The 12,162-nt window shown below is 48.8% G+C and overlaps 1 protein-coding gene across 1 annotated transcript; it reads right to left on the bottom strand.

The window, feature by feature from the left end:
* Positions 1-3,604: 3,604 nt before the first annotated feature.
* Ypel4 (yippee like 4) lies at positions 3,605-8,281 on the bottom strand. Its single transcript, XM_036186117.1, has 5 exons — positions 8,028-8,281; positions 5,310-5,634; positions 5,120-5,163; positions 4,696-4,804; positions 3,605-4,513 (listed from the first exon to the last, which is right to left on the bottom strand). Exons 2-5 carry the CDS (start codon positions 5,448-5,450, stop codon positions 4,424-4,426), a joined length of 384 nt encoding a protein of 127 aa, XP_036042010.1. The 5' UTR covers positions 5,451-5,634; positions 8,028-8,281; the 3' UTR covers positions 3,605-4,423.
* Between the last annotated feature and the right edge of the window lie 3,881 nt (positions 8,282-12,162).

Genomic DNA, 12,162 nt, shown 5'->3' with positions numbered 1-12,162 from the left:
CTCCTGCTTCCTGAGGGGGTGGGAGGAGGCTGGAGGGGGAAGCCCAGAGGAAGAGTTCTCCCGAATGGAATTCAGTCCTCCATTTTTCCTGCTTGTTGCAGTGGAAAGTGGTGGTGGTGGGGGGTTGTCTCCCTTGAGGCTGCTCCATGGTCTGAATGGATGTCCACAGGGAGGAGTCTCCTCTCAGCCCCTGTCCCTTTGGTCACAACTGTAGCTAGCTTGTGACTCTAGAGCTCTGCAAGGCTCTAAGTCTTTGGGTTTCCAAGTGCACCTGGCTTTGAGTTTTCATCAGTCTCCATAGCCCTGGGATTGAGATGATGGTCTAAGGGCATGAAACTGAGTGTGAAGACTCCAATACTAAACTTGGGGATGGACAGGAAACTTGGCTTGTAATCCCGCTATCAATGAAAGCTTATCCTTAACTCAAGAGCCAAATCACTGACCATTTTGTTTAACACCACATTCATAGGTTGCTTTGAAGACCTCAGAAAAGAAATGGGGAGCTTCTCTTCTGCCTAAGCACCTGTAACTATATCCCATTACTCTGGTCCTGGAGGTCTACCACCTGAGACATCACCTTGACACCTCCAAGGCTTCTTTAGTAAAAATGAAGCAGTTAGCTTTAGACCAGAGACGAGTAAAAGGCTCTGTACTTCTGGGTGGCAAGGTTCTCCCCGAAAGGTTGCAGCAGACATGCAATCTCATGCTGTTATTGCTTGGACTACTTAAAAAACAAACAGTTATTTCCTTTGAGGAGTAAGTTTCAAATGCTGGCAATCCCTCCGCTGCCTTGTGTGGACCTGCACCAATTCCCCTCAAGGAGAAAGGGTCTTTGCTGGTAAGGAAATGAGGAAGAGAGGGAGGCAGTGAGCTGAGTGGGCCAGGGGCTGGGAGAAAGGGTGAGGAGGCAGGCCCGGCATGCCTTTGCTGCTGGCCGGAGCTCTTTTCACATTGTGCTACTGTCTACACCTATAACGAGCAGTGCAATGTTAAAAGGGCATCGGCCTTGTAGTACTACCCAGTGCTGGCATCCTCCTCAGCATCACTGTTTTTTCTCCCATCTGGGCACCAGTCAGCTACCCCGGTGAAAATTTGTAGCCATGGAGCCATTTACATGTGCGATTCATTGGCTAGACATTGCATACATTGCCATGAGCCTGTTACTAATTGGCAAGTAACATCCCCATTTGTTAGATGAAAAGAATGGGGGGGGGGGGACTAGAAAAGTGTAAGCTGTTTGGCTGAGGCTGTTGAGCTCATAAGTTAGCACTCTTGTCCTGAGCCCAATAGGAAGGTACCCAGCTTTTGTCAGGAGAGATTTGAACTGAGGGGGTGAAAGGTTTTGATGCCACCTGCTGGTTATGTGAGGATGTCCTCTGAAGTCTGAAGTGTTTCAGGGTAAGCCTGGGGGCAGCTCCTGAAATGAAGAAGGTCTGAGTTTTCAGATGAAGCTTGGTGTGGGCAGTTGGTGAAGTGTGGGAAAAATTTTATGAGGCCCGCAGAAGACCTGGGAATGAGGAGGTACACAGGGAAGGAAAGGGGCTAACAGGAAAGGACAGTTGCCTAGACAAAGGCGTCAGTATCCCTAGTGTCCTCTGCCTCTTGGTATGTGTGGGAAGGAGGTCCCTTCAGGAAGTTTTCAACGTGACCTCCCCATCACATCACTTGATAGTGATGGCTCTTGAGGGCAGACCTGCCCGGGCACCCAAGATTTGGACGGCGTTATTTATGGTCTTAAAAGATTAATCTCTAAAGCCAGGCCCAGAGTCTTCTCATGCTCCACAGCCACGCCATTTACTTTTCTGTCTTTAACAGGACTTTTAACAGCAGTTTTGAGCTTGCTCTGGTGCAGGAAGTGAGACCAAGAGATGGAACTGAGTCTCTCCTGGAGTTTAAGGAAGGAAGATAATTGGTATCAATGAAACCGAACAATGGATCAGACACTCCGATGTTTCTGACTTGGGTTTGCCCTTCCGGACCTGCCCACAGTCTCCATTCTGTTGTTAACAGTATTTGAGATAGTATAGATAACTCCACATCCATTACTTCAAGCTATTAAAGTTTTCTGAGCTTCCCTGGATATATCTTTAATCCCAGCACTTGGGAGACAGGTAAAACCAAGTGAGCTGGAGACTAGCACACATATCTAGATCTAGATCTAGATCTATAGTTCAGGCAATCTAGAGCTACATAGAACATTTGCCTGTGGGCCCCTGTCCCAAAAAAAGTTTCACGTCTAGCACAAAACAGCTATTTGACAAATGTCAGCCTACTCTTTTAAGTTTTGGGATGGGGGCTCTGGCTTAGTAGATAGAGAGCTTGCGGAGCATGAAGGAAGCCCTGGACAACACAACATAAAGCCAGGTATGGTAAAGCATGCTTGTAATCTCAGCATTTGGAAGGTGGAGGCAGGAGGATCGACTTTCAGAATCACGTAGCAAGTTAGAAAGCCAGCCTAGACTATAAGAATAGGAGTAACAGTCCATGCTTCCATGCTGTCCTTGATCAGCCTGTGGGTCGTGACCCCCTTGGCAAACCTCTATCTCCAAAAAATACTCAACATTACTATGATTCATAACAGTAGCAAAATTATAATTACGAAGTAGCAATGAAAATTTATGGTTGGGGGGGTCACCACAACATGTGGAACTGCATTAAAGGATTGCAGCATTAGGAAGGTCGAGAACCACTGTTATAAGGTTTACAGCTCTTTCTCCCATTTTAATCTCTTACGTCTCATTCTCTTGCACACCTAGTCATACAAAAACACAATTTCCTCAAATTAGCCAAGTCTGTGTCACATCACACAGTGCTGTCTGAATCTCTTGCCCTTTGCCTGCCCATCTTTCCATCATGGTCTCTCTTCTGTGAAGCCATCCCTGACAATTCAAATCTAGGCCAAGTTGTTCCTCTAGCTTCCTTCTGGCCACTAGACTGAGCTCCAAGAAGTCAGGCCATGGCTGGCTTGCTCGCCATGCATCCCTGGAGTTCAACACAATGCTTGGCAACTAATAAGTACCTATAAATATTTGCAATGTCCATGAGTTGATCTGGAAATAAGGGTGTAACTTAATAGATTTTTACCATACATATATTCTCTGAAGGGGTTGGACTGCTCCAAATCGAAATTTCATGTCAGTGCACCCCAACCATGTTCCTTACATCACACTTTTGTGTTGATACTATAGCTTTGAGTTGTATCCCACTACAGATCAACTGCCAGCAGCGTCTTGCCCCATAAATTTTCATTTTAGCCTCAAGGGTATCCATGAGTTGATTAAAACATTCTAGGACCAGGCCAACAAAACCAACAAGAAACTACCAAATTGTGGAATAAGTTTGCACTAGCTGCTTATCCAGAATCCAGATAAAAAGTAGCCTCACAGAGAAGTCTAAGGGGGCTGACAACATTAGATGCTCCCCATGGACAAACTCATCAATACCTCATAATTCACTGGGATGCTTATGGCTTGTGAAACAGGTGGAGAATCTTGCCACAAAGCAACTGCTGCCTCCTACTGGTTAAAAGAAGGGGGCCTTGCTGGTGTGCATACTGGGGACAGTACAAGGTCCATACCTACGGAAGGAAAACCAGGACAGCACCCCGCCGTTGCTTTTCCCCTTTTTATTAAAAATAGACCCAAACACTTTATGTATCATACAAAAGTTTCATTCGCTGGTGGCAGTCACTGGAAAGACTGGTCCCGCAGCGCCGGTGATCCACCACCTCCAAGGGACTTAGTCCCAGGGAGCAGTGGCTGAGCCTTGGGGAATGCCCGTAAAGACTGCTCTCTGGCAACAGCCAGCTGGGAGTGGGGGCTGTTCTTAGAACAGCTCTCCCCACCCCACCCAATGGCAAAGATTAGATACTTAAAAGTGCTTCTTTAGTGCCAAGGTAAACAGTGGAGTGAAATGGGAACCCCTGTAACTGATTTCCCAGGGGCTAGGGGTTTGTTTTTACTTCTATTGGCCCCATCCCTAGTCCTTTTTTTTTTTAAACCAAGAATGGGGTTGGGTAAACTACCCTCAGACTCTGGGGCCCTGATATCTGAGACCAACCTAAGTCTTTGCTATTCTGTGGTCTAGCCCCATACCAGTGTTTGTCCTGTTCACTCAAAAGTTTGGTAGCTACCTGAGTTCGCACCCTGCCGTCACTTTCCAGCGCCACACTCAGCTTCTCTCCCCAGTCTCGTGTTTCCCTGACTGCTACCCACTCCTGAGCCTTAACCACCCCTGGGGGGATTGCAGGCTCCTGTGTCAAAGGGACCTGGTAGTGCCGTGGTGGGGGAAGGGAGGCGGCGGTCATTTGGAGCCAGGTTTCCCCAGGGGTGGGCAGTCCTCATGCTGGTGTGGACTGCTCACAGGGCTGGGGGGGACTGGTGTGAGGAAGATGGGGCATGCGGAGGGGGGCCTGCTGAGCCCCTCAGTCCCAGCCGTTGTCTTTCACCATGTGTGACATCTCAATGATGTACTTCCCTTCCTTGTATTTCTGGCTGGTCTCAAAAGCTTGTTCCTGGTGGGGGAGTAAAGTAGTGACCCGTAGGGGGAAACGTGTCTCCCCTTCCGGGCTCCTCTTCCCAGCTCCCAGCTCCCAGCTCCCTCTGTAGACCATGCAAAGGCCTGGTGTGTGAACACTGGGTCTGAGAGCTGTGGAGACTACTACTGTCTAGGAGGTGGCTCTCTTCAAATACTTACATATTTCCAGCCCAGTGTGGTCTTGCAGCTTTCACAGAAAATGTCAGCTACCGAGTGGAGTCCTGTGAGCAGGAGGCGCTGTTCAGCTGGCCCACAACCCACGTTGACCCTGTCTCAGAAAACAAGGACCCAGCACACAGTAGGGTTGCTCTGTCAGTCCATTCCCCCAACCTACCAAGGGATTTTTGCCTGGGGAGAACTAGAAGCATCCATTTCAGCAGTCCACCCCTTTAGGGTCAAGGCTTGAGGCTTCTTCCACCCCCACACAACTTAAATTGCTTGTCTGAACCCTTTTGCCAAGGGGAAGGTAAGACCAGAGGTACCAGATCCTTTTGAAAGCTTACCCCCATTTTGCAAAGAAGAAAGCTGTTGGAGCACACACACACACACAAACACACACACACAAAGAAAGAGGTAGACTCACACGGAATTAAACAGGTAGGCCCGGCCATGGCTCCCTTGGAAGGACTGTGGAAACAGGACAGACAGTGACCACTGGTTTTGCCTCAGCCCCATTGCCTAAATCCCAGCTGGCATGGCGCAAGACCTCAGATCCTCCCATCGCCTTCGGAGTGAAAGCCTGGGGAAGTGGCAGGCCCTCACTTCAGCGTTACCTTGGAAATAAGCTCATCGTGTTTGGCCAAGTGTGCTCGACAATGGACACAACTGTACGTGCGGTGGCAGCGGGGCAGGTAGCTGCGGAAGGTCTTGGTGCGGAGGCAGGCAGGGGCCGGGCCTGGGTCACAGCTGGGCATGACGGGCTGGAGGACGATGCCCTGGCGGGCTGGAGGGGCTGGTGCCGTGCAGCCCCCGCAGAGACGGTCGCAGGTAAAGCAGCGGAGCAGATTGGCTAGAGCCGTGTTTCAGGGCAGTAGAAGTGTGGGGGGGCTGCCCGGCCAGGGCCCCCCCAGACGAGAACCAGATAGAAATGGAAATCACCTGGTAAGAAAGGAAGGTACATCAGGGGGGATGTGACCCCGTGAGGAGCCGCTCCTGAGTGGCCGAAGAAGATGCGGCGCAGCTCACCTGTCCCCTCCCTTTTCCCCATCACCACCAGCCCTCAGCTTCCCGTTGCACTTTCTGTCCCCTAGAGTCCCATTCTGTTCTGGCAGCGGTTCCAGGCGTCTTGTGCCATGGCCAGGGAGTTGGTACCTCTTTCTCTCCAGAGGCAGTAGCAGCCTCCAGCATTTTCCACTGAGAGCAGCCTGCTGGCACAGACGGAGCCTTAGGAGCAACATCACCTGCGGAGACTCCCGCTGTGTCCAGTTCTGTGGGAAACTGCCCAACATGAGCTCAGCACCCTTTCAAGTGAAGCCTCCTGAGTTGGCTTTATTGGCGGTGGTGGTTTGGTTTTGTTTTCTGTCTCAGGGCCTCCGTTTGCAATACAGTTGGTCCCCATTTGGGGAAGGAAGGAAAGAGGAACAGGCAGCGCCACTCACCCCGTTTCAGCCCTCTCCTGGGGTTGAGTCCCGAGCCCTGGAACTCCACAGAACTTGGTAGCTTCTTCACTATCACAGATTTTACACGTGGCCGTTCTGCAATCCTGTATCCTGGGCTACATATCCCAGGCTAGAGGGAGCACTTGCTGTCTTCCTAAACCTCTGGTCCTCAGGTCTGTTTACTTACTGTTTGTTACCTTAGCTCTAAGTTAAAGATAGGCACCTAGCCCTAGGAGGAAAAAAAAAAAATATCTTCCCTCCAGCAAGTCTGACAGCTGGAAAATGGGCAGCATCTCGGAAGCCAGACTCCTGGGCTACTGATGCCGGGCTGTGCGGTATAGTGTGAGGATAATAACAGGAAACAACTGAAGAAGGGGACTCCTTGGTTTTCAGAGCTGGGCTTTGGGGCACAAGGCAGAAAATGTTTCTTCTCCCAGGAGCCAGGGCAAACACCAGTGACCCGGCAGCAGCAAATGAAATAATTGCAGGGCTCTGGCTAAGAATCTTGAGACACTGGTATCTGCTCACACTCCAGTCCCAATGTGGCTGACGGTGCTGCAGGCAGAGGATAAGGAGGGTCATCTTCTGTTGACTCTGATAAGCTGTGAGGTGCCGTAGGCTGCAGCCGTATGGGTGGGGTAGCCTGGGTCTCCTTCAGAGCAGCCCTGCTAAGTGCTGTAGTGAGGCTAGACCACCAAGCAGAGGAGGCAGTGTGGCTCCACTTGCCAGGACAAACAGGCTGTCCCCCTGTCCTCTGTGGTGGCCATAAGCACCCCGACTGTTCTGTGCTCTCCAAGGGCTGCCATGCAGTCTTTCCACAAATCCCCCTGAGTGAGACCATCTTCAGTTTCTGGTTCTCAACCGTTGGCTGAGTCCCAGGAAGACACCTTGGGCCAAATTCAGGGTGACATTGTGTTCTGGCCCTCCTTGCTGCAGTTCAGCATCAGTACTTGATCGGCCTTCAACTTTGCCTTCGAATTCTCCTCAAGGTTCCACCTTGAGACACCTACTTCACGGGACTAGCAGATGCCAGGTTCGCCCCCTCCCTCTATCTTCGGCTCCTTCCCCAGCTCTGTCCTCCGTCATTGTCACGCCTCCCTCCCTGTCCCCTGCTTCTCTGTCCAGCAGAGGAGAAGCTTCAAAGAAGGCAAAAAAAAAAAAAAAAAAAAAAAAATCATATAAAGGAGAGCGGGGTCATTTCTTCATTTCTTCTCCCATCTCTGCCATCTCTTGTCATGGGGTGAAGCAAATCAGGCAAATGACCAGGGAGCAGAAAAAACAAAAACAAAAAACAAAACAAAAAACCCAACCAAACAAAACAAAGGTGAGTGCTGGGAAGAAGAGGACGATGCCCTGATGCTGAGCTGGGTCTGGACTGTAGGAGGTTGGGGGGAGCAGAAGGGCTTGCAACTGGGAAGACTGACAACTGACAGCGGCAGAGATGAGGTAGAAGCTGGTGGAACCAGGTGCCGATCCAGTGCTTCTCAGGGAGTCAAGAAGGGGAGGGGACTTGTGCTCACAACGGATATATTCCATTGCTTGGAGCTTTTACCTCCCCCTGGGCCAGCATTTTCAGTATGGTATGGTCCGAATCATTAGCAGAGCAGCCAGCTCCCGGGGCGGGTTTTGGGGGTCTGCACCAGCAGCAAAAACAATAAACAGTGATGTCTGCTGCTGAAGCCAAAGTTGCCGGGAAATAAGTGCGAGAGAATCGTCAGAGCTTGGGGAAGGATGGAGGAGCTGAGAGAGGAGAGAGAGGAGCGGAGGCACCAGGGAGGGGGAAGGGAGGACAAAGGGTGGATGAATAATGCTTTTGCAAAGGGGAGAAAGCAACACGCAGCAGGAAGATTTGCAAAGGGGAAAAATTGATTTGGAGAAGGGCTGCCCCCTCACCTTGAGGTCTGCTCCAGAGATCTCCGTCTATCTCTCTCAAGCCTCTCTTCTCTCTTCTCTTTCCGCTCCTTCAGCTGGGAAGGGGATGGAATTGAGGGAGGGCGGGCAATTGGGGGTTTGAGGACTGGGACTGCAGGCTGGACAGCTGCTGGGGGCCAGAGGTTGCCTCTCGTTCTGCACCTCGGCCCGTGGGTAAATGTGGCTGTGTGTTGTGGAACTGCATCATAACACTGTGAGTCATCCCACCCCCCACCCCCCTCACCTCCCACGTCAGAGCAGGGCTGGGAGACACAGGAGGCGGGTTGGGAGGGAGGGAGGGAGGGAGGGAGGGAGCAGGCATCAAGGGACCGGGCTAGAGGAGTGATGTTGGGGTGGGGGGCTGTGTGGAGGCAGAGGGATGGCTGGCTTTGGGGTATTGATGCTGGTGGTAGGCAAAAGAAGGAGAGATAAGTTGTTAAGGAGCAAGGCGATGTGACCGAGAAAACAGAACCTGAGGGAAGGGCTGGAGGAAGGCTGGGGAAGTCAAAGATGAACAGAGAGAGAGCCGGGAAGTACACACACACTCAACAGGATACATTTTTCCCACTTCAACTCTGACATCAGCTCTGATGCATGGTGAAGGAGGACAAACTGGGCTCTCGAATGTGTACAGTACTGATAAGCACTTGGAAGCTTTACCATCTCAGTTTAATGCCCCCTCCCCCAAGAAGCCATAGGTCAAATACCATATCTTGCACCAAGGAATCTACTGCCCCTAAAATATTTGTGCTTCGAATGGAGACACCTATATGACATGAGGTTCTCAATTGGGCTGTAGAGTTTCTGAAGCAGATCCTCAGGGGAAACCTCCCTGCACCCCGAGACTGCATTATCTAGTGCAAAGTCCTGCATGTGGAAGAGACTTACAAAACAGGGGTTTGCTGACATCTTCAGACAATGGCCAAGTGTCTGGCTTTGATCTCAAAGACTCCTGAGTTGAAATCTTAGCTCTGCCAATTATTCACCAGGAACCACGGGCAAGTGACTAATCCTTCTGCGCTATACAGTTCCTCTTCTGCTCAGTGAAGCTAATAATATTTACCTCAGAGAGAAGTGACTGTGTGAGCTAGCATGTAAATTTCCAAAGGAGTGCCTAACACACAGTAGGCACTAAGTAAAGAGTAATAATGTGCTTCTCTCTCTGTCTCTGTCTCTGTCTCTCTCTGTCTGTCTCTCTGTCTGTCTGTCTGTCTCTCTCTCTCTCTCTCTGTCTCTGTCTCTCTCTCTCTCTCTCTGTTTCTCTCTGTCTCTGTCTCTCTCTCTCTCTCTCTGTCTCTCAGCATTTCAATTGAGGAGTTTTGTTATGAGTTAGTGTTATTTCACAACAGCATGCTCTCCATGGGGCCAGGAGGCAGGCAGAAGGACTGCATATTAACAGGCCAGCCTGTGCTTCATGGTAAGATCAGAAAGAAATAAAGAGAAACCCCAAACCAATACAAACTAAAAAGATATTCTCAATTTATAACCCCAAGCCCAGAGAATATTTACTATTACGTTTTTGATATTTCAAGAGACATAATGCCAAATTTTTGCCTTGTGGAGGGATTACATTTTCCCTTGCTTTTTTGTTTGTTTGGAGCTGAGGACCAAACCCAGGACCTTGCACTTGCTAGGCAAGCACTCTACCACTGAGCTAAATCCCCAACCCCGCTTTTTTTTTTTTTTTTTTTTTTTTTAATCAACTTCCAGTTAAAATTTATCTGACTTACAACACTTCCCATGGAGTACAGTACTGTGTCTGTTACTAAAACGTGGACCTAGGGCATGCCCCTACCACAAGAGCAAACTCCCTGTTTATGTTTTGTTTTGTTTTTTTTTTAAATCAGAGGGTAAGAGTAATGTTCAGAATGTGAAAAGTGCAAAACACAGACTTCTAAAGAGTAGTATCCCATCTCTCTTCTCATGTGTGAGTGGGGAGGGTTAAGGCAGAGAGAACGGGGTAATGAGAGATGCTGCTAGCTGGGTAATTCCCTAGAAAGGGAAATTCTGAATATTCAGTCAGGAGCAAGTCTGGGGTTTAGGTAATTGTGAAAACACAATGAAGGTTGCACTAGAGGCCCCCAAATGAGAAGAGTTGGCTAAGGAAGGAGAAGAAATCGGGCGTGCTGGGTACCAGCATTCAAGCAGATGAGGTGAGAGGATTTCAGGAAGAGGCCATCCTGAAACACAGTGAGTTTCAGGCCAGTGTGGGCTAGAGTGTCAGACCTTGTCTCAACCAGGGAAGCTGGCCATGATGGTGCATGCCTGTTACCCCAACACTCTAGAGGTAGAATGGGAGGATCAGACATTGAGGGCTCTCAAAACAAACCAAGAAACCCAGAAATATCGAGGGGGGAAGTGGGAATTTTGTCTGGGCAACAGAAATAGAAGGAAATACAGGAGCTGTGGAGAGGCTCAGGAGGTAAATGAATGCACTCGCTGTAAAAGCCTGGCTGGAAACGGAGTTCAATCTCCAGACAGGTTCTATGTAAAAAAAAAGGACAGAGTCAGCTTTGCAAAGTTGTCCTCTGGCTTCTATGTGCCCGTTGTGGCACACTGCCGCCCGATACACACATCACCATCACACACACAACATGACAGCTTAAAGGAAGGAAAGGGAAAAGCTGGAAGCAAAAATGATACTCATAAACTTAAATCAACAAAAGAACAAAACGAGCAAAGATTTAGCTGCAGAGAAGAAGGAGTAGGACCCAGGACAGAATGATTTGGGGGTGGGGTAGAGATGGCAGGAATGCCTAGTGAACCGGAAATGAGAAGAGAGTGGGCAAGCATAGATGCTTTGTAGGCTCTGTCCTTTTTCTGTATTTAGGAAACAAAGGGGAGAGCACTCAAAAAGGCAGGAGAGGGCTCTTCCTAAATTCAGTTTGAGATGGTTATACCATATCCAAATAAAGATGATCTTCAGGTAACTGGGAGACATTGCCTTGAGGGAGTGTGTGGAGGCAAAGAAGACTCAGGAGAAGGAGTTCCAAAGAAAGTGGATGTGCTCTTTCCAGAGGCTAGAAGTTTGCTAGTGGAAGTCTAGTGCTAAAATTCTGAAGAACAGTAAGGATCAGCCTATGCCTGATAGCTCATTGAAAAGTTAATGTCACCAGGTGGTAGTGGTGCACGCCTTTAATCCTAGCACTTGGGAGGCAGAGCCAGGTGGATCTCTGTGAGTTCAAGGCCAACCTGGTCTACAGAGTGAGATCCAGAGGCACCAAAACTACACAGAGAAACCCTGTCTCAAAAACCCAAAATTAATATATATATAGAGAGAGAGAGAAGAGAAGAAAAGAAAAGAAAAAGGCTAATGTCTGGAGCTGGAGAGATGGCTCAGTGGTTAAGAGCACTGATTGCTCCTCCTGAGGACCGGGTTCAATTCCCAGCATCCACATGGCAACTCACAATTGTCTTTAATTCCAGTTCCAGGAGACCCAACATCCATGGCAAAACACTTACACACATAAAAATAAAAAATAAAGAACAGGGCTGGAGAGATGGCTTAGCAGTTAAGAGCATTGATTGTTCTTCCAGAGGTGCTGAGTTCAATTCCCAGCAACACATGGTGGCTCACAACCATCTGTAATGGATCAGATTCCTTATTCTGGTATATATATAAAATATATGAATAAATAAATCTTTTAAAAACTAACAATTGAAAAAAAGAAAAGAAAAGCTATGTCTGCATGGTGAAAGAACAAAATAACTAAGGAAAATCCCCAAATAAAACTGAGAGAGGTAACAACAACTCACCTGCCTGAAAACTGAGTGCTAGATAGGACCAGCAAGAGAAAGGCAACCCAGAAAGCTATCCTATGCTCTCAGTCTAAATTCATCAGATGGGGTAGAATAAGGAAAGTATTTACTGGCTTTAAGGTGGTCAGATCTCTGAGTTCGAGGCCAGCCTGGTCTACAGAGTCAGCTCCAGGACAGACAGGGCTACATAGCACAGAGAAACCCAATCTTGAAAAAACAAAAACAAACAAACAAACAAACAAACAAACCAAACAAAAAACCCAAAAAAGCAAATGGAGCTGGAAAGACAATGAGCAATGTGGTTCCCAATCATTAGTAACTCCAGTTCCAGAAGATCTGACCTCTTCTGACCTAGGAG

This window comes from Onychomys torridus, chromosome 4 (assembly GCF_903995425.1).
Source record: "Onychomys torridus chromosome 4, mOncTor1.1, whole genome shotgun sequence".
Lineage (NCBI taxonomy): Eukaryota > Metazoa > Chordata > Mammalia > Rodentia > Cricetidae > Onychomys > Onychomys torridus.
Note: the sequence above shows the minus strand (reverse complement) of the source record. Positions and strands in the feature narration are given on the sequence as shown.